This window comes from Callospermophilus lateralis, chromosome 7, assembly GCF_048772815.1.
Source record: "Callospermophilus lateralis isolate mCalLat2 chromosome 7, mCalLat2.hap1, whole genome shotgun sequence".
Classification (NCBI taxonomy): Eukaryota; Metazoa; Chordata; class Mammalia; order Rodentia; family Sciuridae; genus Callospermophilus; species Callospermophilus lateralis.
The window spans coordinates 9,142,616-9,165,827 of record NC_135311.1 but is presented as its reverse complement, the minus strand read 5'-3'; the positions used below and the strand labels follow the sequence as shown (position 1 = coordinate 9,165,827).

The 23,212-nt window shown below is 41.1% G+C and overlaps 1 protein-coding gene across 1 annotated transcript in view; it reads left to right on the top strand.

Moving 5' to 3' along the window:
* The first annotated feature begins 338 nt into the window (after nt 1-338).
* Nucleotides 339-23,212, top strand: part of LOC143403528 (CD5 antigen-like) — a 44,224-nt gene continuing 21,350 nt past the window's right edge. Inside the window, exon 1 of the mRNA XM_076861580.1 lies at nt 339-468. Within this exon, the coding sequence (XP_076717695.1) occupies nt 339-468 (130 nt within the window). The remainder of the gene's footprint in view (nt 469-23,212) is intronic.

Here is a 23,212-nt window from a genome sequence, read left to right as displayed (position 1 = left end):
GGGTGAAAACAGACTGCATTTCCAACACAGTAGCCATTTGCCCCAACTCAACAGCTGAGACCAGTCCCTCTGGGGACTGAGTGGCTGTTGTGAGGTGCACCAATAAATAAAGTTTGGTTCTGTGATTAGGGGTCATGTGTTCCCCTAAATAGGAGAAGCTCAGCGAATGTGTAATAGAAAAGGAAGAATAAGGTCCCAGTTCTGAGTTTGCCCCTGAGGTCGACAGATCGGCCAAGCTGGGAATACTGGGGATTAAGTTAACCTTCCGAGGTTCAGTTGGCACCTGCAACGTACCCACCAGTGTCACAGACTTGGTAACAAATCCAGGACTTCGCAAGATGTGGGAGGGTGAGAAGTGTGGAGAAGAGCGACATCTGCTGGCCCACACTGGGAATACAGCTCTGCGAACACGCCATCTTGGTGAGGGCAGAACAGATCTCACTCCTGTGACAGCAGCCAGATATTCCAGTGAGTGTGTTTTTCCATCAAGACTGTTACAAATTTCCAAAAGCTAAAGTTGTCTAAAGCAAATTTGGCAGACATTTCTAGGCCAAGTCAGTCGAAATGACAGCAAAATGAGGCAGGAAAGAGTCAGGTGAACCCACTAAGAACAAGATCATATCAAAGATGAGGATGAAATTAGAAGTTGAAGGGACCCTAAGTGATTCCGTTTGATTTTGAAAAGTGACAATAATTTCAATGTGTAAGAAGTTGGCAGAGACAGAAACTAATACACAAAGTATTCATCCTTTCCCCCCATCCTTGCTTTTTACAGAAAATTCATTTTCTTTTCATTGCTCAGTTAAGCTGATCAATATAATCCAAGGAGAGTGTGAATGTGAGTTTTGGAGTGTATTTGAGGGTGTCACAGGCAAATATACAGGATTTTCAGATGCTTATGGCATAAATGTTTTCAATATGTCGATTAACAACAACAATAAACAAAACACAATACTTAAAAATTAAGTTTATGTTAATGAACATTTAATAAGTACTTATAAAGGGGGATATTTATAGCTTAGTTAATTAAATTTCCTAGACATCTTCCCAGTATATTTATAAATTTAATGCACCATATTTGATTTCTTCACCAGCAAATTGTCTAACAGATCTTTTCATGTACTTAGGTAATCACAAATCAAAGAAATTTCATTTATATAGTGACTACTAAGTTTTTCTCATGATGCTTGCAAACAGTAAAATTCTTTTTATAATTTTCAGCTTAAAAATCACAATTCTGTTGGAAAAAATTTCCCTGCAAGTATCTCGTGGTTTAGCGTACTTAATTGGTCAAGAGAATAGATGATTTCAACAGTGAGAGAGATATTCGGAGCATCATTCAGATGGGCTGGGAGAAGACTGTGCTGCTTTGCAGTGTTTGCTCCATGTTTACCCAAAGAAGTTTCCTATCTGAGCTTTGGAGCTTTGACTCCGTTATGATATGTATTTCTCTAAGGGTCCTTTCGCTTTCTGCTCTTCAAAGCATCTAACAAGTCGGTTGTCATACATACTATTGGGCATTTGTATAAATACAGAGATAAGATTTCTGCCCCCATTGAATTTGGTTACTCTGTGGATTCTATTCTTTGTGATATCAAACAGAAAAAAAATAAGAACTTGCATAAACTATTAAATGAAGGGGAAAATGAGAAATAAATCGAAAGGGAAAATAAAAAATAGGAGTCCTCATTTCCATATCAGATTGAACCCATGGAATATTAAAGAAACTAAGCTCTCTTCATGAAATATGCCAACAGTTTAGAGTATTGGGGTCTGTTTTCTTAAAGTATAATGGAAATTTCTTCTTAACTAGGGAACTTTTGGAGAATCACGTGTAAAACATATATTGGAGCTTAAATAAATATATATTTTTTTTCTTTTAAAAACCTCCGAGAATTCTTTTCTTTTTCCCCCCTCGGTGCCGGGGATTAAACTCAAGGCCTTGCATACACTAGGCACTCTACCACTAAGCTATTCCCCCCAGGCCCACGATTCTAAATCACTTGTTTATTAGACATTTTAGACTTAGAATTTCATTACTAATTTATTAAGTACTCAAATATGCCAAATATTCTTAACTATGTACTCAAAATATTAAATATACAAAAAATATTTCTCCAGTAGAAAAATATTAAATGGCATGTATTTTCTTTATTTCAATATCCCAATTCTTACTTCTATCTTCATTGAACTAGAGCCCCTTCATCACTAAAGGAAAAATTTTTGCATTTTGATATAATTCAGAGTTACAAAATATCAGGCATTTGCTAAATTGGTAGTTACAGACACCTAGAATAATGATGGCTTTGAAATGTTAGAAATGCGTTTTCTTTCAACTAAAAAGATCTATTTCTGCCAAGATTAAATCTTTTCAGAGAGGTTCACAAAATCTAATTGGTCTTGCAGGTCCTTTTCGCTTGATCTACCTTCTACTGAATTTGACATCAGTCTTTCTCTCAATGTTCTGGGCTCCTCTTAGTTTCCTATTGTGTCATGCTCGGCACATGGATTCCATCCTAAAGAGTGCCTCCAGGTGGCCGCTATGACATTCTCATTACAGGCAGAAGAAGGAAGGAGAACCAAAAAATCTCTAGGTTGAGTTAGACTAATCCCTTTTCTTCAAGGGGTTTTCTCAAAAGTACTACCCATCAATTTCTATTTATATACCGTTGCTGAGAGCATAGTCATGTAGCTACCCCTGTCTACAAAGGGGTGGAGAGAAATCTGGTCACATTGCTGCTCCCTGATGTTACTCAACAAGACAGGGAGATTGACTGGTGGGCGGCCAGCCGTCTCTTACACCCTGTCCAGCACCACGGCTTTCCTGTGCCTTTGGACCAATGTTGCATACAGAGAGGAGGTCTTGGCTGAGACCTTTTCATACCAATAGAGACCCCAAATCCATGTCCTATAAGTTAGCTGGGTTTTCAGTTCACTGTCCTTGGATACAAATTACATCTCAACAAAATGCCAAGTCTGGTTGGATGTTATGACCACCCCTCACCTGTTCTCTACCAGACCTCTTTGCTAATAGATTGTATTCAACTAATTACTTCCCAATTTTCCTTCGTATTTTTAGCTGACAGGTGCACAGCTGTCATAGATATTGACACAGCATGACTGTCGCCTCTAGATCAGAAGACACAGCTTCTGGGGCCTTCCCAAGGAAGAGAGGAGAATTGAAGACATGTAAGGACGAGCAATAGAAGACTCTGGAAGGTAGGAGGGTGGAAAAGAGAAGTGAGGAGACTGGGATTGGAAATCTAGAGTGAGATCAGGAAACGGAAGACTTGGGAAAAAAAAAGAGATTTGAAGCAAACAAGTACTATGATGAGGGATCTTTGGTAAGAGAGGTCTCTTAAAGCGAATTTTAGAAGGTTTTGCTGTGTGCTGTGTCTTGCAATATCTATCACATTTTACCATCGCTCCCCTTTGCCACCTCCTCTAGAGTCAGTCTTTAAAGATCTGTGCTACTGATCAATACTTCTGAGGGTTGCTTATCTGTACGTTTCCAAGGAGCTTCCTTATGAAAATGTTTTTTTTTTTTAATCTTTATTTTTTATTATTTTTATGCAGTTCTGAGGATCCAATGCCTGGCCTCCCAGGTGCTGAGCAAGTACTCTACCCCTGAGCTACAACTCCAGCCCCCGTAAAAAGGGTTTTGATGAGAAAGCAGAGACCTACATTATTGGGGTTCAGTTACATCATGACCTGTGGTTACCCAACATCTGCCCAGCTGAACTAAGTGAGGGCACAGCTCTGGCTGGTAGGCTCCACACAACCTCCAGATAAGTTGTAGGAAAGACAAAGCTCATGCCTGTTTCTTTTCCAGAGCTCTGGGCAGCGACAGACTGACAGAAGTTCTCCATTTGACCAAGGCATAGTAGGTTAGAGGTGGCGCTGTGGGGACATCAAAGAACAAAGAGTCCATTGGTCAGCAAACATTTATCAGAAAAATACTGCAAGTGTCATTCTATATACTGGAGGAAAAATGGTGAGCGAAAGAGATAGCATCCCTCCCCGCGGGAACCTTTATTTAGTGAGCCCGTGGCAGCCCCGTTGCATCTCCTGTGGGGGCCACATGGAGAACAAGGAAGCCAAGTTGATGGAGGATGACCTGAGGCCTATGAGAATATGGACCCCTTAACAGATGTCAGCACGGAGGGGTGATTTTGCTGCAGTTCACACGCCATGGTCCAGAAGCCGACATGGATAGAAAATGACTGCTGAAGACCAGGTCCCCAATCTATCGCCCTCTTGCACTGCATAAATGCCCCTGATCTTGGAGTCATCCTCATAAGTGAGAAGGAAAACCACTGGGTCAAGCCAAAAAAACTAAGAGATAGCTGAAATTAACTTGGATTGGAAAGGTTAATGTCTATTTACTTATTTGTCAATAGGTCAGATGGAGATCAGAGATAGCAATTACCTTATCCAAATACTAGGAAAGTTGTCATGGTCGAAGACTTTCATATATTTTTACCCAGGGCATCTGATTACAAATCTCATTGGACAGGGATCTTCTAGAATAACCTTGAGGTCAGTCTATTGCCTGGTAATTAAGATTAGCATTTGGATTGGCATTAACACAGATTCTAAGCTATATTATTGTTATTATTTTTGGCAGTGCTGGGGACAGAACTCAGTCCTTGCATGCTAGGTAGCACTGCACTACTGAGATGCACCCCAGCCCCAAGAGAGATTATCAGGATCATCGATTTTCTCATGTGATTTTGGATTAGATAAGTCTAATATTAGAAAACTTACTTTTACGTTTCTGCTGACTGAAGGATCACTGCAGATGTAAGAAAGTGGTTCTAATTTTTCAAGGCGGTTTAGGTGAATTCTAATAATAGAGTGTGATTACACTTATAAGGAGTTTTAGAGGTAGCATGGGAGCTAGATCTAAGTATAGAAAATGCCAAAGATACCCTTGCTTAGGATTGATGCCTTGACATTTGAATATCTTAAAAAACATTGGCTTCAATTTTAAGGCTAAGAATGGTATCAGGTGTTGACTCCTTTAGGTTTATAGCAACAGTAAAAATGTCCAGATGCAAACGTCCACTTTATTGTCTTCTTGGTGTTGTACTGAGACAAAGAGAGCTAAAAGACAACTTGTCACGCAACCAAATGTCCAATAAGCTGGGATCCAGTTGAGAGAGCGATTCGAGTTGCCAATCATGGTTTCAGGCTTACAGATGAGTAAACTCGGGCTGATAAATGGTGGAAGCAGAAAGTGTGTTAGAAAGTTCAAGGAATTAAAAGCTGTGCTCCGATGTTTCGGTGGCAGCATTCAACATTTCAGAAACAGAGCCGCTCTGGCCAAGGACCAAGCCCAGGTTGTGAGACTGGGAGAGGGTGAAGGTGGAAGTTGCAGAATTTAAGGAAGTGAGCAGAGGACAGCACTGAGGCTTGGCCAGCTGGAACAGATGGCGAGGGACTCAGTGGGAGGCGGTGTCCCAAGCTGTGTGGAGGTAGACACTTGCCGAGACCGCAGAGCTATCTGACACACATCAGTGTGGGAGGCACTCTGCCGGGCACTAAATGATTTGGCACCAAGGTAAACTCCCATCCACAACAATATTTGATTAGTTCCCAAATTTCTGGTGATAGGAGCTCCCCCGGCTCACACCTGGGTGAGATGTTATGCCCCCAATCACCACCCCCCCTCCCCATTTGATTGTCCTACTTCCAGTAACCTAAAGGAAGTGGGGAACTTACAGAGCCCCCCAAGCCTCTTTCCTTTTACCTAAATTACTATGGATTCCATATGTCAGTTACTAGGCTGTGGGCTCCATGGGAGGAGAAAACCATCTCTCTTAAATGCTCCCCCCTTATATTCCTAGCACTTGGCCTGAAATACATGGTTGCTGAATGAATGAATGAATGAATAATGTGTTGGCAGCCAGAGAACCCCACAGATCTTTAGAAACCCTAGAAATGGCATCTCTTGACTGTACTCCTTGTCCATTATGGCCACATGGGCTAATATGGGCTGGGGGAGAGTAGGGTTTCCAGGAAGTGTTGCCACGTGGTGACCTATTACTTGATTCTGCATTATTTATGACTAATTGGCTGTTATTAATGTTTTTTTTTTAAAAAAAATTACTAAATATCAGAGTTGCTTATTGAAAAAAAAAATTCTCATTACTCACAGGAAAGACATCCTAAGGCGACTTCAACTTCCACAGCGACCCTGTCAGTCAGGGGGCCCTCGCGGATGCTGAGGAGCACACGGGACACCGGAGCTGTGACCTCCTTCAACCCGCAACAAAGCCGTAATGTTCTCCTATTCTTCAGGTATCTGCAGTGAGGGATCCAAAGAGGACAGGCAATGGCAGCCCAAAGAGTAGAGTCCACGGGAAGAAACCCTGTCAGTCTGGCTGCCTGTGTGTATTTATCTGTCTGTTTATGTCCTGCTGTCTGTCAAGGTCTCCAAGGAGACAGAATCAATAGGATGCATGGAGGTGAGATGTGACAGGTAGGTGACTGATAGATGATAGATAGATAGATAAATGGATGACAGAGGGCTTATTAAACAACTTGGTTCACATCGTTATGGGGGTAGAGAAATTCCATTGCAGACTGCAAGCTGGAGGCCCTGGAACGCTGGTCGTACACCCAAGTCCAAGTTGAAAGGCCCTAAAACCAGGAAAGTTGATGGTGTCATTCTCAGTGTGAGGCCAAGGGCCTGATAACCCAGGAGGATGGAGTCCCAGAGCCAGAAAGTCCAGAGTTCGGATGTCCTAGGACAGGAGGAGGAGAGAATTCCAACTCTGGGACAGAAAGAAAGAGAAGAAACCCTTTCTTTCCTTTTTTGTTCTATTTAGGCCCCCAGCTGACTGGACGATGCTCACCCACACTGGAGACTGCTCTTCCCAACTCGGCCCACCCGCTCACACACGAGTCTCCTCTGGAAATACCCTCACAGATACCTCCAGAAGTAACGTTTACCAGTTAGCTATCTAGGTATTCCTTAATCCTGTCAGGGCAGTGCCTAAAATTAACTTTTAAATAGCTGCCCCTATGGTTCAGGGGTGCTCTGCCCTGGAATTTCACCCGGTGCTATTCTGGACTTAATTGGAATTATCCTTCAACAGAAGCATTAAGGCCCAGAGACCCAGAGCCTGAGCTCTGGGGGTGGGCAGACCCAATTTCAGTTGTGATTCAGTCACTCTCTAGCTGTGTGACCTCCAACAAGACACCTGGGCCCTTTCTCCACATTTCTGTTGCGTAGGATTCACCCTGCCTTTTCCCATGATGATCAGTTTCCATTTCTGCCTCTTACTAAATACACATTTAACTGATCTAATCTCGCTTAATCCACCTTCGGGTTCCTCTTTTCGATGGAAATTCAAAAGTGGCAGCAAAGCCCGTTAATATGTTGACATCTCAGAGAAGCTCCAAGCAGGGGGGGCCTGGCTCACTACCAAAGTGACTTGGCCTGGCACAGGCCCCGTGTGCTAAACTCATGAAGGAGGTCTGAGAGAGACCCGATTAAGAGTCCGAGTTCTGATCATGTCAGAATAAGTGGTTCCGGGTAGGGCCGTGGGAAGAGAGGAGCCTTCTGGGAAGCTGGCCCCAGACTGGGAAGTGTCCCTGAGGTTACTGGACGTCACTGCACTCTGCTGCCCCTGCCTGGGGGGAGGGGTGTTGTAACAGTGGTGACCTGAGAGTCCCCTAAGGAGTCACATGCACAGCTCACCCTGGTGCTTCCTCCCCAGCCTTGGGAATACTGAGCCGTGAAATTCCAGTCCCTCCTCACCCAGGGGTTGATGGTTTTCCTTATGTGATCAAGTGGACTGTCTCTGTCCTACCCAACCCCAATTTCTCTGTTCGTGAGGACCTGCCAATATTTTGTGTACCCACATGATTTTGTCCCGAGTTATCTGGGTGTGAGTGTCTGCTTCCTTTTCTCGGGGCCCTTGTTTTTCTTTTATCAACTGGGATATGCCACTCTTCCTGGAAAAGAAGTTGGGAGTGGAATAAAGAGATGATCATTGTGAAATCTATCACAACTATTGCACTTTTGTTAATTTATTGAGTCATGCATTTTATTACAGTTTCCCCTCCTGGATCCAGTGGAGGATGCCGTCTACTCCTCTGTTATGGCTCCTTCAATCTGGAGCATTTCCACAGTGTTTGGTTTTTCCATATCATTGGCATTTTAAAATCTTGTCTCCATTTTCTTTTCTTTTTTGAGGATGTGTCTTATTGTTCTTTTTAACATTTTGTTTTAGTTGTAGTTGGACACGATACCTTTATTATATTTTTATGTGGTGCTGAGGATCAAACCCAGCGCCCCGCATGTGCCGGGCGAGCGCCCTACCGCTGAGCCACAACCCCAGCCCCCGGATGTGTCCCAATTTGAATCTGATGTTTCACATGAATTCTCAGCCAGAAAACTATGAAGGTGGTGCTCTTCTCCATGCTGAGGCCCATGACGCCCAAGTGCTCCTCCAACAATGTCGATTTTCATCATCCAGTTCAGGTGATGTCGTTTCCCCTGATAAGTCTTTTCAGGGGAGATACATGAAGACCAACAAGCCTCGTGCTCTGCCTCACACATTCACTCTGTCGGTTGCCTAAGCCCGTCTTTACCATGAGGGTGAGAATGTGATGATTTCCCGTCCTTCGGCAATCTCTGAACATTTGCCACTTGGTATTTATTCAGCATTTACACTGTAAGCAAGAGTCTTTCCTTTTCCGTCTTATGAACTTTGGTATCAACCTAACTCAATGATGAGACTTCTTAACCAAAAGTGTGGTTGTCTTTCCACGTACTCAAGTCCACTTTTGCCATGCACCAGAGTTGAAAAGGATCCTGTGTATTATGGAGAGCCCTGTGGAACGCGGCTGCCAGGTGGTTATCCAGCTTTATCTTGGATACCTGTGGTAATGGGGGACACAGTTATGTGCTGTTAGAAAGTTCCTATGTGAGTAAAACTCTCTGCTCCCTGGGACCTACAGATGCTCATGTGTGGCCTGCGGTTTGTATGGAAGGTGCAGACCTGGGGCCTGGGGACACACCTGGGCTTGTAAAGTATCTGTCAACTCCGATGTTCATAGAGGCACTAGAGGAGAGCCAGGTGCCTTGTGGAGAGCATTCGTCAGAGCCCAGGCCTGTCCCCATCCGGGTTGCTCACCTGGCTCACGGGCTCAGACGGACCACCTGGAAGTGCCAGAGAAACCTGCAGAGTCACCTGTGATGATGGTTCTAGATTCTGGAAGGAGAATAATATCTACACCTGGATCTTTTTCCTTCCTTCCTTCCTTCCTTCCTTCCTTCCTCCCTCCCTCCCTTCCTTCCTTCCTTCCTCCCTCCCTCCCTCCCTCCCTTCCTCCCTCCCTCCCTCCCTCCCTCCCTTCCTCCCTCCCTCCCTTCCTTCCTTCCTTCTTAATGGAGAAGGAGGGGGCAGGGCTAAGGGAACATAAAAGCTCATTACACTTGAAGCAGTGAAGTGTTCCTAGGAGCACCTGCCTGGTATCAGAAGACCTGGATTTCCTCCTGGCTCTTTCAGTCCCAGGTAGAGGATGCGCTCACCACTGCCCAGCGCTTCCCGGATCTCTTTGCGTTGAGGTCTGTTTAAAAGCAGGACGTGAAGGGGTAACTGACCTGGATCCTCCGAGGGCAGGGTCCAGCCCCTGGAGGCTGCTTGCTGGAGGGAGAGGCTCAGTGGGACCAGGACCAGCCTTAGCTTGTGGGAGAGGCCGGACCCTGACCTCGGTGGCCTTCTACTTTGATCCCGACAGCCCAGTACTAATCCTCTCATAAACCCTCCAATTCCCAAGGATTCCGCTCCTTTTCTTTGACCTAAAAGTTCAAGACCCTTTAAATGAGGCCAGAGACCCTCCACCCTGTGCTGCAGAGGCCCAGCCTCCGGGCCTCTCACCTTCACCTCCCTGGGCCTCTCCAGTCCCCTGCTCCCCTGCCCTTCTATCTCCGTTCTCACTTCCCATCCCAGAGGGTCTCCTTGCTCTGTGGTTCTTGATCCTCGGTTCTTACTTTTTACCCACCTTCCTTCCTTTTCCTCCACAGTTCTTCTCTCACGGTGCCTCCTTCGGTCCTTCTTGGACGGCAGGAGCAGTCCCAGGGAGGTTCTCACCTGCATCTCACCCCGGTGCAGAACAGGCTGGGGAGGTGCCCAGTCACTAGGAATGTGGGGACATGCCCACCCCAGACACCTCCTTCCTCACCTTCCTCTGTCTCTTCAAAATAAAGGATTGGGGATCCCAGGCCCTCTCCTTCAGGTTCTTCTAAATTAATTTTCTCTCCTTCTCTCCTCTCTCTCTCTCTCTCTCTCTCTCTCTCTCTCTCTCTCTCTCTCGTGTGTGTACTGGAGATTGAACCTGGGAGTGCTTTACCGCTAACCTACATTCCCAGCCCTTTTAATTTATTTCATTTTTTTAAACCGACTCTTGCTCTGCTGCCCAGACTGGCTGGCCTTGAACTTGCAATACTCCTGCTTCAGACTCCCAGGTCACCAGGATTACAGGCGTGTTGCCGCTGCTCCCTGTCCTGCCTTGCATTGAACAAGGCACTCTTCCTGATTTTAGTGGGACTGCTCTTAATGCTTCCTCATTACATTTTGGATTTAGGTAAATATATTTTTTAACATGTTAAGAAATTATCCATGATTTCCCATTTTCTCAAGAGATTTTGTGCCGAATGGATGTTGTTTCCTCAATGGCTTTTTTCATCATCTATGAAGGTAATCACATTGATCTCTTTTAATTCTATTTCTATGCCAAATCACATTAATCTATTTTTCAAAATAAACCATCTTCAAATCTCTCGTATAAGCCTTGCTTGCTTGGTCATGGTGTATTTAGATTATTTATTAATCTCGATTGCCTAAGCCACTCCCTGTGCTCCAAAATGGATTGTTTGACAGGCTTTGTTCTAAATTTAGACCTTATATAAGATTATCATTTTCATATGAAGTAAAGCTCCTGCTCTGGTTACTCCAGAGTAAACTATTTAATTCAGGGGCTTATGAGAGAGAGGGAGAGAAAAAGTAAATATGGATCTGCCCTGGGATTGAGAAATGTACCAGGGTATTGTCATGTCTTATTGGCAATATCTTGCCCCTGCAGTGAAGGAATTCATTAAAAGTGGCTAAATCCATGTTCTGTGATGAGATGTATATACGGGGACACAAATATACATCTTACCTAGCAACTAAGTATATGATTTAGTTGCTTTTTGGTGCTTAATTTAGTGTTTCCTCGATTAGAAAATGTTGAATTCTTCTTAATTAGTTTGACCAGTTACTTTTCATTACAACTTTCTTGGAATTCCATTATTATGGATTCTTCTGATCATCTCCTGTATGATGGATGGCCATTCTCCTTCCACACTGTTTGGACTGGAATTGTCACTTCCCTTAGGTCACGACATTTACTGCTATTTTCAGAGCACATTGCTATCTTCTAGAAGGAGAATGGAATGGAATAAAATGATGAAATCATATGAGTTAAAGGCCACAACTATGTGGAGGAGTCCTCAGTGTTTTGCATCCATTATTAAAAAGATAAAGATAGAATGGAAGTAGAGCCTTTAAATACAAATGACTAAGAATGTGTTTGACCTTCCTAGTTATTTCCACACTTAAAATAGTCTTTTTTCATTTTTTATTCATACACTATAAATTTAGTCAATATTATGTGTCTTACTTAGTCTGTGTTCTGTTGTTATAACAGAATATCTAAGGCTAGGTGATTTATAAAGAAAAAAGTTCATGGTTCTGGAGACAGGAAAGTTCAAGATCATCTGGTGAAGCCCTCATTCTGTGTCTTAACATGTCAGATACCGTCACATGGGCAAAGGGCATGACAGAATGGCAAGGGGTGGTTAAAGAGAGGACCTTGCTTTATAACAACTTGCTCTTGAGAAAACTGATCCATTTCAGTGAGAACTAATACAATCTCACAAGAAAAACATGGATTACTCTTAGAGGCCTAAGAACCTCTTAAACACCCATCCCCAGTACTGTACATTAGCAACCAAATTACATGTTTTGACAGGAACAGACTACATCCAAATAATAGCAGTGTATTTGCAGGTTAGCAACTGTCTGTCAATCATGGTGTTAGGTTCCATGTAAAGACAGGTATGAATAAACCCTGACTTTTGCCAAGATAAATAATCATTAGGGAAAGGCAGAATCTTGGCAATGCTATAGTTTAGGTGACAGGAAAAAAATTATTTATAGTCTCCTTGTAATTTTTAGTGTAATAAAGAATTCATCCTTCTTTAATATGCTTGAAAATATTGCACTTATTAAGGGCATGTAAACCTGACTTATCAGTTATCTATCGGCATGGAGCCAATCACTTTGAAATAATCAATGTTTATTACTCTTGCAACAACCATTGTTTATTTAGTCCATAATTTCATAGGTCAGCAGCTTGGACCGGGCGTAGCAGAACCGTCCTTGTCTTAGCTGGGCTCACTCTGCAGTTGGCTGTAGGACAGATAGCTACCTCTGATTCTCATGAGTTGGCTGACTGTCAAGGCAGGTGGGGCAAGAGTGGTGGGCCACAGATCTCTCATCATCCATCAGCCAACTCGATGGTATTTCCACACAACAGAGCTCCCCAGAGCAGCTGTAAATATGCAAGTACTTTCCAAGACTCTGCTCGCAGCAGCATGTTTGCTACCATTCATTGGCCAAAGTAAATAATAAAGGCAGCCCAGATTCTGAGGGTAGAGAAAAACGCCATTCCTCAAAGGGAGAAGGTTTCAAGACAAATTACCCATGATGTCTGGGCAGGAAAATTTGTGGCCATTTTTGAAATCTGTAATAGGTGACAGACCTGATGAAAAATATACCTACCACACATTCATTCATTCTCTCTCTCTCTCTCTCTCTTTCTCTGTATCTATCTCTCTCTCCATCCTTCCTTCTACCTACCTATCATCTATCTACCTGAGTCAGGGTGAAGGTCAAGGCTTATTTTCTACCACATTGTAAATGAGAACATTAAGGAGGAGCAAAATGTCCAAGGAATACTTATTTTGCCTTTTGTTGTGTGTGTGGGGGGAAGTGATATATAATTTTCTTCTCGATTTTCCTTACTGTACAACTAATAACACCTACTTTGCTCGCATAAACTGTCAACTATGATTTTACCATGCATAGTATTGAGGTTTTGACAGACCTAGGAAAATAATTTTCGGTCCACATGTGAAGGAAAATAAGTCACAGACCATTTATGTAGGAAATGCTCAGAGATTGGGAAATTGCTTTCTGCCCTTGTGAACTTCTAGACGTCTAAGATAAGGCCAAGAATTTGCTAAAAATGGATTAGTAGTAAAGAACTCCTCTTAAGAGGTTTTTATGTGTTCCATTTTCCTCCACCATCTCTCCTCAGACTAAATGACGGAGGCTGCAGAAAATCTCTTTGTGTACAAAGATGAATGCGTTCTTTCTGGAGTTGAGAAGGCCTTGGAACTGCTATCTGACTCACATCTGAAATTGTCTGAACATGAGCAAATGGCTGGAGTTCTCTGTAATAACAGCATGAAAGCACAGTGCGGCATGAGGAATAGCCGGTTCATTCAGAGTTTGGCAGGAAAGACACATGTTTCCTGTGGTCACTGTGAACCAGATTAGACCATCTTGAAGGTGACCTTGTGCACAAGGATGCACAGAGGATGAGGTGACCTCAACAGAGATCTTATCATCAGCTTTTACCCTTATTATTTCCTTCATTCTGTTATTTTGACTTTATATGAACTTTTTCTAGGTTAAGATGTAAGTAGAGATATTGAATTATAGATCTTTCTGCTTAAGCATTTCAAGCTATGAAAATTTCCTCTCAGCTCCGCGGTAGCTGCTATCCACAAATTTTGACATGTTGTGCTTTTAATATCTAATTCCCCTTGAGATTTTTTTCTTTGATCCATGGCGCATTAAAAAAGTGTGAACTTAATTCCAAAATATCATGAATTTTTCATTGATATTTTCACTCTTGATTTCTAATTTAATTCCTTTGTGGTCAGAGAATTTTCTTTATGATGATTAAAATCCTTTGATGCCCATTTTATAGGCCATAAAGAGAATGTGACTTGAATATACTCCGCATACGCTTGAAAAAGGCATCCTGCATTTGCTAAGTGCAGGTGTTACATAAAATCTATTAGATCAAGTTTATTGGTTGAGTTGCTCACATTTTCTACATCCTTACTGATTACTTCATGGTGTTTTACATGCAGTAATTAATTTTGTGGAGGTGAGAGGAAGGAAGATGAGCCCGCAGAGGGAATTATGTAGGTCCCAAAGAGGAATGACATATGGAAACAGACTTCTGTCCAATCACTCCATCGAAGTGCTGAGAAACTGAATCCCACCAGTAAGTGCAGGTTGACTTCTCAACCAAGAGATTCTTCAAATTCTGTATACAATCCAGCTTCTCCACAGATACCTACAAGCTCTCTGGTCTTGGTACACATAAGCAGAGCTTGAGTAGGTAGGTCTCCACCCTTTGTCTGATCTAACAACTCTGTTCAGGTGCCTGTCTCATTAGAGGCAGGACCTCATCACACTCTCCATAGAATTGCCACATCTTGGCATAATTGAGGGTACATAGTAAGTGCTCAATAAATGCTGAGTGAATCCATGAAACTCTGCTTACTTACCTAAGTCATTGGCCATGACACATTCAAACTATTTGACTCACCCAACATCTTTATCTATTGAGAGAATTTGGCCAGTTTGTCAGGCCTATCAAAAGGCTGATCGAAATGAAACTAAAATATAATTTTAAGCATACATGTTCAGTTAGGAGAGCTTGGACTCCAAGCCTTACAAAGAATCTGGGCCCAAGTTGTAGGAGGTACATGTGCAGGATTCAGGTGGAACTAGAACTGACTCTCAGATCTTTTTACCCCCCTCCTGCACTCTAGGGGCAGCCTTGGGACACTATATACTTTGGTGCAATCTGTGCCCTGTGCATCTCCTGGGTGGGTTGGGTTATGCTCAATGGGATTGTCTCCTTGGAGTTGTGCTCTGCAGGATGCTTCTATATGGATGACCCAGGAACAGGAAAAAATTACCCTGCATAAGCCTTGCCTGAGCAGGTCAACAGCCAGGCTTTCTCCTTCAAGGGAAAATAAAAGGTTTTGTGTATACCAGAAGAGGGCAGTGTACTCTCACCAATCTTTGAACTTAGAGCCAAGTTTAGAAACAAACATATCATCCTACCAGCTATGGAAGATTTAAAGTTGATTCAGAAATATGTGTGTGTGTGTTTCTATAATTGTGAAAAACTTCAAACAATTTAAATTATATTTATTTGCTAATAGGTTACATATTTATATAGTTTTTAATTAAAAATGGATAAGATGGCATGCACTCTTATCTTGAACTATTAAGTTCCCATCTTTGGGAGCAACCTGTCTTACTAATTGCTTAGATAACATTTTGAAGAATTTTTATGCATAAGCAGCTAAGTACACACATTTGCTTCTCTTACCTTTATAAAATGGTAACATGTTACGTTAATTGAAAAAATCTCTGGGAAAAATCCATAGACATTGTAGTGCATCTTGTTTTCTTTAAACAGTAGCTCTTAGAGATCATTCTAATTTGGTATACAAATTATGTATTCATTTTTATAGTAGAATACTATTCTTTATGTCTTTTTTTTTTTTTGGTACCAGGGGTTGGACTCAGGAGCACTCAGCCACCAAGCCACATCCCCAGCCCATTTTTGTATCTTATTTAGAGACAAGAGTCTCACTGAGTTGCTTAGCACCTCACCATTACAGAGGCTGGCTTTGAACTCGGGATCCTCCTGCTTTAGCCTCCTGAGCCACTGGGATTATAGGTGTGTGCCACCACACCTGGCACAGAATACTGTTTCATTGCACAGGTGTAAGAAAATTAACCTTCCCTCTGCTGACGAAAATAAAGATTATGTCTAGTTGTTACCTGTTTCAAAAAATGATGCAGGGAATGAGTTTGATTATTTGCTCTCTGTCATGTGATCCCCATTAGCAAAGGGGGTTTTGTCTGTTATTCATTAATGTATCCCAGTGCTCACAGAAGTACCTAGTGCATAAGTTGGATGATCAATAAATCATTATGGAGTGGACCCATTATTTCACATGCACACACATGTACACGCATCCATAATCTGTCTACACCTGGATCTATTTTGACCACAAGGTGCCTATTCACCCTCTAACAGAGAACTCGTACCTCACACCAAGAAGTTCTCTTATATTCTTTCTGTCCTGTACACATTCCTCACCCTAGAACAACTTCCTTCTGGTTTTTATACTCTTTCTGATACTATAAATCAATTTTACCTGATGTTGGATATCATATAAATCAAACCATATAGCATATTCTCATTTGTTCTGGTTTATTTCAATGGATAAAAAAATGTGAGAAACATCCATGTTTTTGCATATATCAGTCATTACATTTTTTAAGTTGCTGGATACTTCATCGCTGTATGAATTTATTATAGTTTATTTATATCTTGTTAAGCATTTGGGTAGTTTCTAGTTTGGGGCTATGATGAATAAAGTCATTGTAGACATTCTTGTACAAGTATTTTTTTTTAGTTGTAGCTGGATGCCATATTTTATTTTATTTATTTTATTATTCACTTTATTTTATTTATTTATTTTGATGTACTGAGGATTGAACCTAAAACATTCTACCTCAGTGGTACAACTCCACCTTGTACAAGTATTTTTTTAATCTGTTTTAATTAGCTACACACGACAGTACAATGATCTTGACATATCATACATTTGAATCAGATGGGATATAATTTCTCATTTTTCTGAGTGTACAGGTTGCAAAATTACATTGGTCATGCATGCACAAGTATTTTTGAAGACAAAATGTATTTATCTGGGATAAATTATTTGGGAAGGGGATTTCTGGTCACAGAGTAGATGCATCTTTGACTTTATAAATGCTAGAGAATCCTTCAAAGTGAATGTACCACTTTATTACTATTTAGAAATGCCTGAGCATTCCAGTTGGTGCATATCTTCACCAACACTAAGTGTTTTCAGTCTTTTTAATTAAAGACATTCTGGTGGGTATGATGTATATTTCATTATGACTTTAATTCACATTTCCCTGATGACTAATGATATTAAGGACCTTTTCATTATTGACTATCATATATATTCTTTTGTGAAGTGTTTGTTCAAAGTTTTGCTCAGTTTTAATTGAATTGCTTATTCTTGTTTTGTAGGAAATCTTTGCATAGTCTAGGAACAATTTTTTCCCTATTATGGCTTCTCTATTTTTTCTAAATTGTCTTCTTTTTTAACATGAAAAATTTTGTAATGAAGTCTAATTATCAAATTATTGTAAATTATTAGAGCTTTTTTTTTCCTGTTTAAGAAATCTCTGATTACCTTTAGATAACCAGGACATTTTCCTATGTTTTCTTCTAGAAGCTTTATGGAACTGTGTGCTTAGGTCTGTGATCCATCTCAATTACTATTATTATTGTTATTTTTACACAATTTACAAAATGTGATTGTGTTAATGGCCAAAAAAATCTGCATCTTAATTGTTATGAACTGTTCAGACATCATAATGGGAAGCATATATAGCTTACATAATTGAAGTACATGTTTCTCAGAATCCATCTGTTCATCTCCACCTTTTGTTAGACCTTCATACGTATCACAAATTGACTGGCTTGAGTGTCTTCATAACTGTTTCTTCTCCATCATGCGGTGATGGGATGGCATAGGACTGTTGGTCAGTTCTTAGAAATTTGGTTTCTGTAATAGTGGGGAAGTGAAGCAGGCAACCTTCCTGTTAACCTTCCTGAACTTTAGTTTCCTCTTCATAGCTCTAATGTTATTGCTACTATTTTTATGATGATGTTGATGATATTAAGTGAGAAAGAGACCAAGGTTCCTGTTTTCCATTCAGATATTCAGTTGACCTAACATTCTTTGTTAAGAAATCTCTCTTCTCCTTAATGCATTGAGTTCACACCTTGTTTTTTTTTTTTTTATAATCAACTGATGGTATTTCTGAACTCTCTATTATGTTCCATTGATATATTTGTTGATCCTTGCAATAATAACTCATACTGTCTTCTTTTCTCAAAAAATTATTTTGGATATTGTAAGCCTTTAAACTTATATAAATTTTAGAACTCACTGTTTGATATGTTCAAAAAAGCATGCTGAAATTTCAATAGGGATTGAAATGAATCTTGATAAATTTAGAGAGAATAGACATTTTTAACATTGTTGAGTCTACCCATCCATGAGTATAGAATAACTCTTTATCATTTAGGTCTTTAATTTCTCTGAGAAATTAAAGTAGAGGTTTTGTACATATTTCATGAGATTGTTTCCTAGATACCTGTAATTTGATGTTATTATGATGATGTTGTTATGAAATGTTATCTTCAATATCTTTCCTAATATTTTGAGAACCATTTGATTTTGTATTTTGGTCTTGGGTCCTCCAACCTTGCTAAATTATTCATTTTAAAGGTTAGACTTCCTATGAACATAACCATGTTATCTTCAAATAACAATACTTTTGCTTTTTTTCAGTTTTTATGCCTTTTATCATTTTTGTCTTATGATATTGCACTGTTAAAGCGCAGATGATACAATGTTAAAGCGCACATGATACAATACAATAAAGGCAAGGAGGTAGAATTCTTTGATTCTTTCTTGATCTGCATAGGTTAATATAGGATCACATTGTTATTCTTTATTAACTTAAGGATAGGTCTTTCATTTATAGTTTATTGAGAGTTGTTCTGTTTTGTTTTAATCATAAATAGAGGTTGAATAAATGATCAAGAAGATTCCACACTCTGGACTTTGTTCCCTTAGAGTTTGTTAGAATAAAAAGTGCTTAATTTATGTTCCATGAACTATGTGTAGGTTATCTATATGGTGGAAAGAGGTCAACAGACCTTAGCAGAGTGAGTTTTGCTTGAATTTTTCTTGTTCTTTATACCAGTTACTTTTCAAATGAGAAAACTGGGCTCCCGTTGAGATTTTCTAACTTGTCCAAGAGTACACAGTAAAATAAATATTTCCATAAAAGAGCTGTTAATACTTGGTATAATGTCTCAGAGGAAGCAGTGTAAAAGCAAGCAAGACTGAAATACACACAGAGGAGAGGGTCAAAAGTGAATATTTGTGGTCGTTTTCTCAGAAATCTGTACCAATGCTCCATTTTCCCTCTACGTTAGAATTTGGCTGTTTACTGAGCAGTTAAGGCAAAGCCAGGTAGATCCACTTGTGGTTGTGTGTTGTGTACCAAGTTGTGGGTGATTACTACCACGATGTGCTGGAGAGAATCAAGATCCAGGGCTCCAGAACTGTGCCACCATATCACTGTGTGACATCTGCCAAGTCACTACATGTCTCTGGACCAGTTTCCCTTTGGAGATAGAGGACTTGAATTAAACCAAGAACCCTTAATCCATGAGTCACAGGCTAGAAGCCACAATCAGGTTCCCTTCAAGGGGTGCAGAAGAGTTAGGAATGGGCAATGGGGAGGACTCTTTACCTCAAAAATCCCTTACATTTTTTTCTCTCTCTTCTTCTTCCACCCTCCAAATATCAACAGTATTTTCCTTCATTGAATAATGAACCTTGTTCTTCTTCACATGGAAAGATAAATTTTTTAAATTAATTAATTAATTTTATAGTAGAATTCATTTTGACATAGAGTACACAGACGGAGCACAACTTCTCATTCCTCTAGCTGTACATGCTTTGGACCAGTTGATTTCTAAGTTTTCTTCTCCAATCCTGAATATATGGAAGGATCTTCCCTGTGGGTTTGTTAGAAGGCTAGAAATTCTCTTGGTCATTTCAGTAATTTTACTTACCTTAAAATAATAAAGATGAGAATAACAAGTTAAACACATCTAATCCAAAATTCCCAAATCTGAAATGCTCCAAAGTTCAAAACTGTTTGAGCTGTGACATGATGCTACGTGTAGGAAATTCTGCACCTGTTTTCAAGTGACAGGTTGTATGTGTGCCTGCATTTTGGCTGCAACCTGTCACCTGAAAACAGGTTTTAGCCCAAAATGTAGGTACACTAACAATATTGTATAAAATTACCTTCAGGATATTAGTATAAGGTATATATTCAGAAATGAATTTTGTGTTTAGACTTGAGTTATATCCCTGAGATCTCTCATTATGTATATGCAAATATTTTAAAGTGCAAACAAATCCAAAATCTGAAACACTTCGGGTCCTGAGCATTTCAGGTAAGGGATACGCAACCTGTATTGTGAAGTTTAAGTGCGTTGATTCATGCAGAGCTTCTAGAACAATGTCAGTCACCTGTTAAGGACTTGACAAATATTTGCTATTTCCATTACTATCTGCTTCACTGTGACAATGATTTATTGATCAGTTGACGTTCCAGATTTACCCTAGAAGAAGCAGAAAAGCCAAAGAAGGAAGTCTACTGGAGTGGGTGGGAGCCCAACCAGTCCTTGGGGACACAGGTTTTTGGATCTGAGCCTCCATATCTGGATCCTGCCCTGAATGTGGCTCCAACATTGCAGTGTCTCTCTCTAGGTGAGACTCAGAAGAATGCATTTTGCAGTTGGCAAATGGACATTACCAACTCAAGACATTATTATCAAAGCCTCCAAATTTGGACGGGATGTGGTCAGATCTGAGGTCCACTTGCTGGCTGAATTATGCAAGGCGAGCAGCCTAGAGCCTTGATCATGTTCTCCAAACAACTGGGGGAAAAGACTGCCCTGTTGTTACCAGCCACCACAAAAACATCAATACTAATTCATGTGCATCTACAATTCAAATCATCCTTCCCTGAAAGGATAAAAATGTTTTATTTCTTTGAGTAGAAAGTTCCCCCAAGATTTCCCTAGCAGTCGTTGTTCTGTTTAGTTGCAGGAACATGTAAATCATGTTGCTATTCTTAGTTACCCAGATGAGAAGACAGTGCTCACTGTGGGCTTGCTCTCTGACTTTCAGATCAGAGCTCTGCCGATGTGGCAAAAATGGTGAAGCTTTTGATAGTGAATCAGGCTTCTGCCTTTTCTTTCATGAATAAGTGACGTGCACGGTCCCCACTGCTAGCTCCAACCTGGAAAAAGTAAGTGTGTGGTAAGAAAGTTTTGTTTCTAGACCCTCACTGAGTTATATCTCCCCCAAAAGACATGCTAAAGTCTGACCCCTGACTCACAGGCTTGCGAAAGCAATCATGATATCATTGGAGCGGAGCCTAGTTGATAAGAATGGTGTCCTTATGAGAAGGGGACACTTGATACAGATAGCAGGGAAAACACCAGGTGACAATGAGGCAGAGACTGGAGTGGCACATTTATTTATAAGCCAAGAAACTCTTGGAGACACCAGATACTGGAAGGGGTCAGAAAGGACCCTCCCTTAGAGGATCCAGAGAGAAATGGCTCTGTCAATACCTTGATCTTGGACTTCTCTGGGGAGGCTGCCAGCATCTTGCCAGGGGGTCCTTCTTCCTGCCCAGGAGGATGTAAGCCACTGGAGAAAATAAATCAGAAATAATTAGTGAAGAAAAAAAGACACAGAGTCAGAAAAATAGTTTTAAAGCAGAGCCCCTGACAGACTCAGCCCAGCAGGAACTGGGGTTGGACAATTAGAAAATGGCTCCCGTGGTTTATTTCAGGGGGTCCGTCAAAGGCAGAGATAAAGTTTCAGCGGTGAAGTCTTGCTTTGTGATGTGTTGCAGTCAGCAGGTTGATGGAAATCTTGGCAGGTCACACCCATCTCTGAGGGGCTGTGTGGCTACAGCAGGTCACCCCATCTCCGGCGCTGTGTGGGACCAGGCAGAGCTGAACAGAAATTCACGTGTACGTGGGACTGCCACAGGAAGTTCCCAAACACCAGATGTTCCTATTCAGTAGGCTGGGGTGCCAGTGTAGTCCACACACCGCCCACAGATGGCTCTCAACAGACTTCTAATCACAGATCTGAGAAATAATAAATTTCTATCTTTTTTTAAACCACTCTAGTTTATAGTACTTTGTTACAGCAGCCACACAAAACTAATACACACACTGTCCTCATCCTGGGTCTCTTTACTTGCTTAGTTATTTAAACCTTTCTTTGAAGAACTCTTGTCTGTCCAAAGCCTCAGAAAAGAATGGAAACTAAGCCTCATTTATACTAAGGTAAGTGAGCTGGTGTAAAGTGGAGCTCTCTCAGGCCACTGGCTTCCTTTCCTATAGTAAAGGAATCGGTGGAACAATTGACACATTGCCTGGCTAGGAATCAGTTGACCCCTTTTGGCATCTCAGTTTCAGTCAAAGCTACCTAAATGCAAAGATGATATCTTTCAGATTTGACACTTGTTGATTATTTGAGTCTATGAATGAAGCTCCAAGGGTGGAGTCTCAGATTTGTATCTTGATGGAGACAATGATTTTGCTTGATCGAGAGCCTGTTGGCTCCGTTGACATCAGTTGATTCTCTCCATTTTTTTATCAGTTCAAGCCCTCAGTGTCTCTCTCCAGATTGTTATATTGTTCCTTAAGGGCATCGCTTCCTTTGATCCCCCCTACAATCTGCCAAAGTGATAGTCTGGCTTAATTTGCATAATTTCTCCTGTGAAGTCTAGCATTAACGACTGCAGTCAAATCAATCATCAGAGCCCTCATGGAAGACTCCGTGGAACTCCCACCACATCCTTCCCTTGACTCACATTTCTCACCTCCTCACTCCCTATGAATACTTAAGCTTCTGCCCTTGTGTGATTTTGATGAGGCCCTTCCTCCAGTGTAAAATGCCCTGCCCTCAGGCAACCCTGTTGCTGCTCTACCCATCCTTCAGGGACCACTCCTAACAGGACTCCATGCCCCTTTCTCTGTCTTGCACAAATACTTTTTAGCAGTGTCCCAAGTTTTCTTTTGCTGTAACCTGTTATTTATGAACCCAGTTTTATCCACTGTTGGTCACCTTCTTGAGGGCAGATTTGGTATCATATTGATCTTTGTTCTTTCTGTTTCCTACTCTACTGTCTGGTACATGGCGTTTTAAATCAACCTTCACTGATATGCACTGAATTTTCCAAATGCGGTCAGTTTTTTCAGGTAGTCAAAATAAATGTTCTCACTGGCCTTGAAAACTGGTTATTGTGTTTCTTACTTTGCTAAAATCTGCCAACAGTTAAGTGGAAATAAACACCAGCGGGTCACAGAGATCATAGAGTTGCAAGTC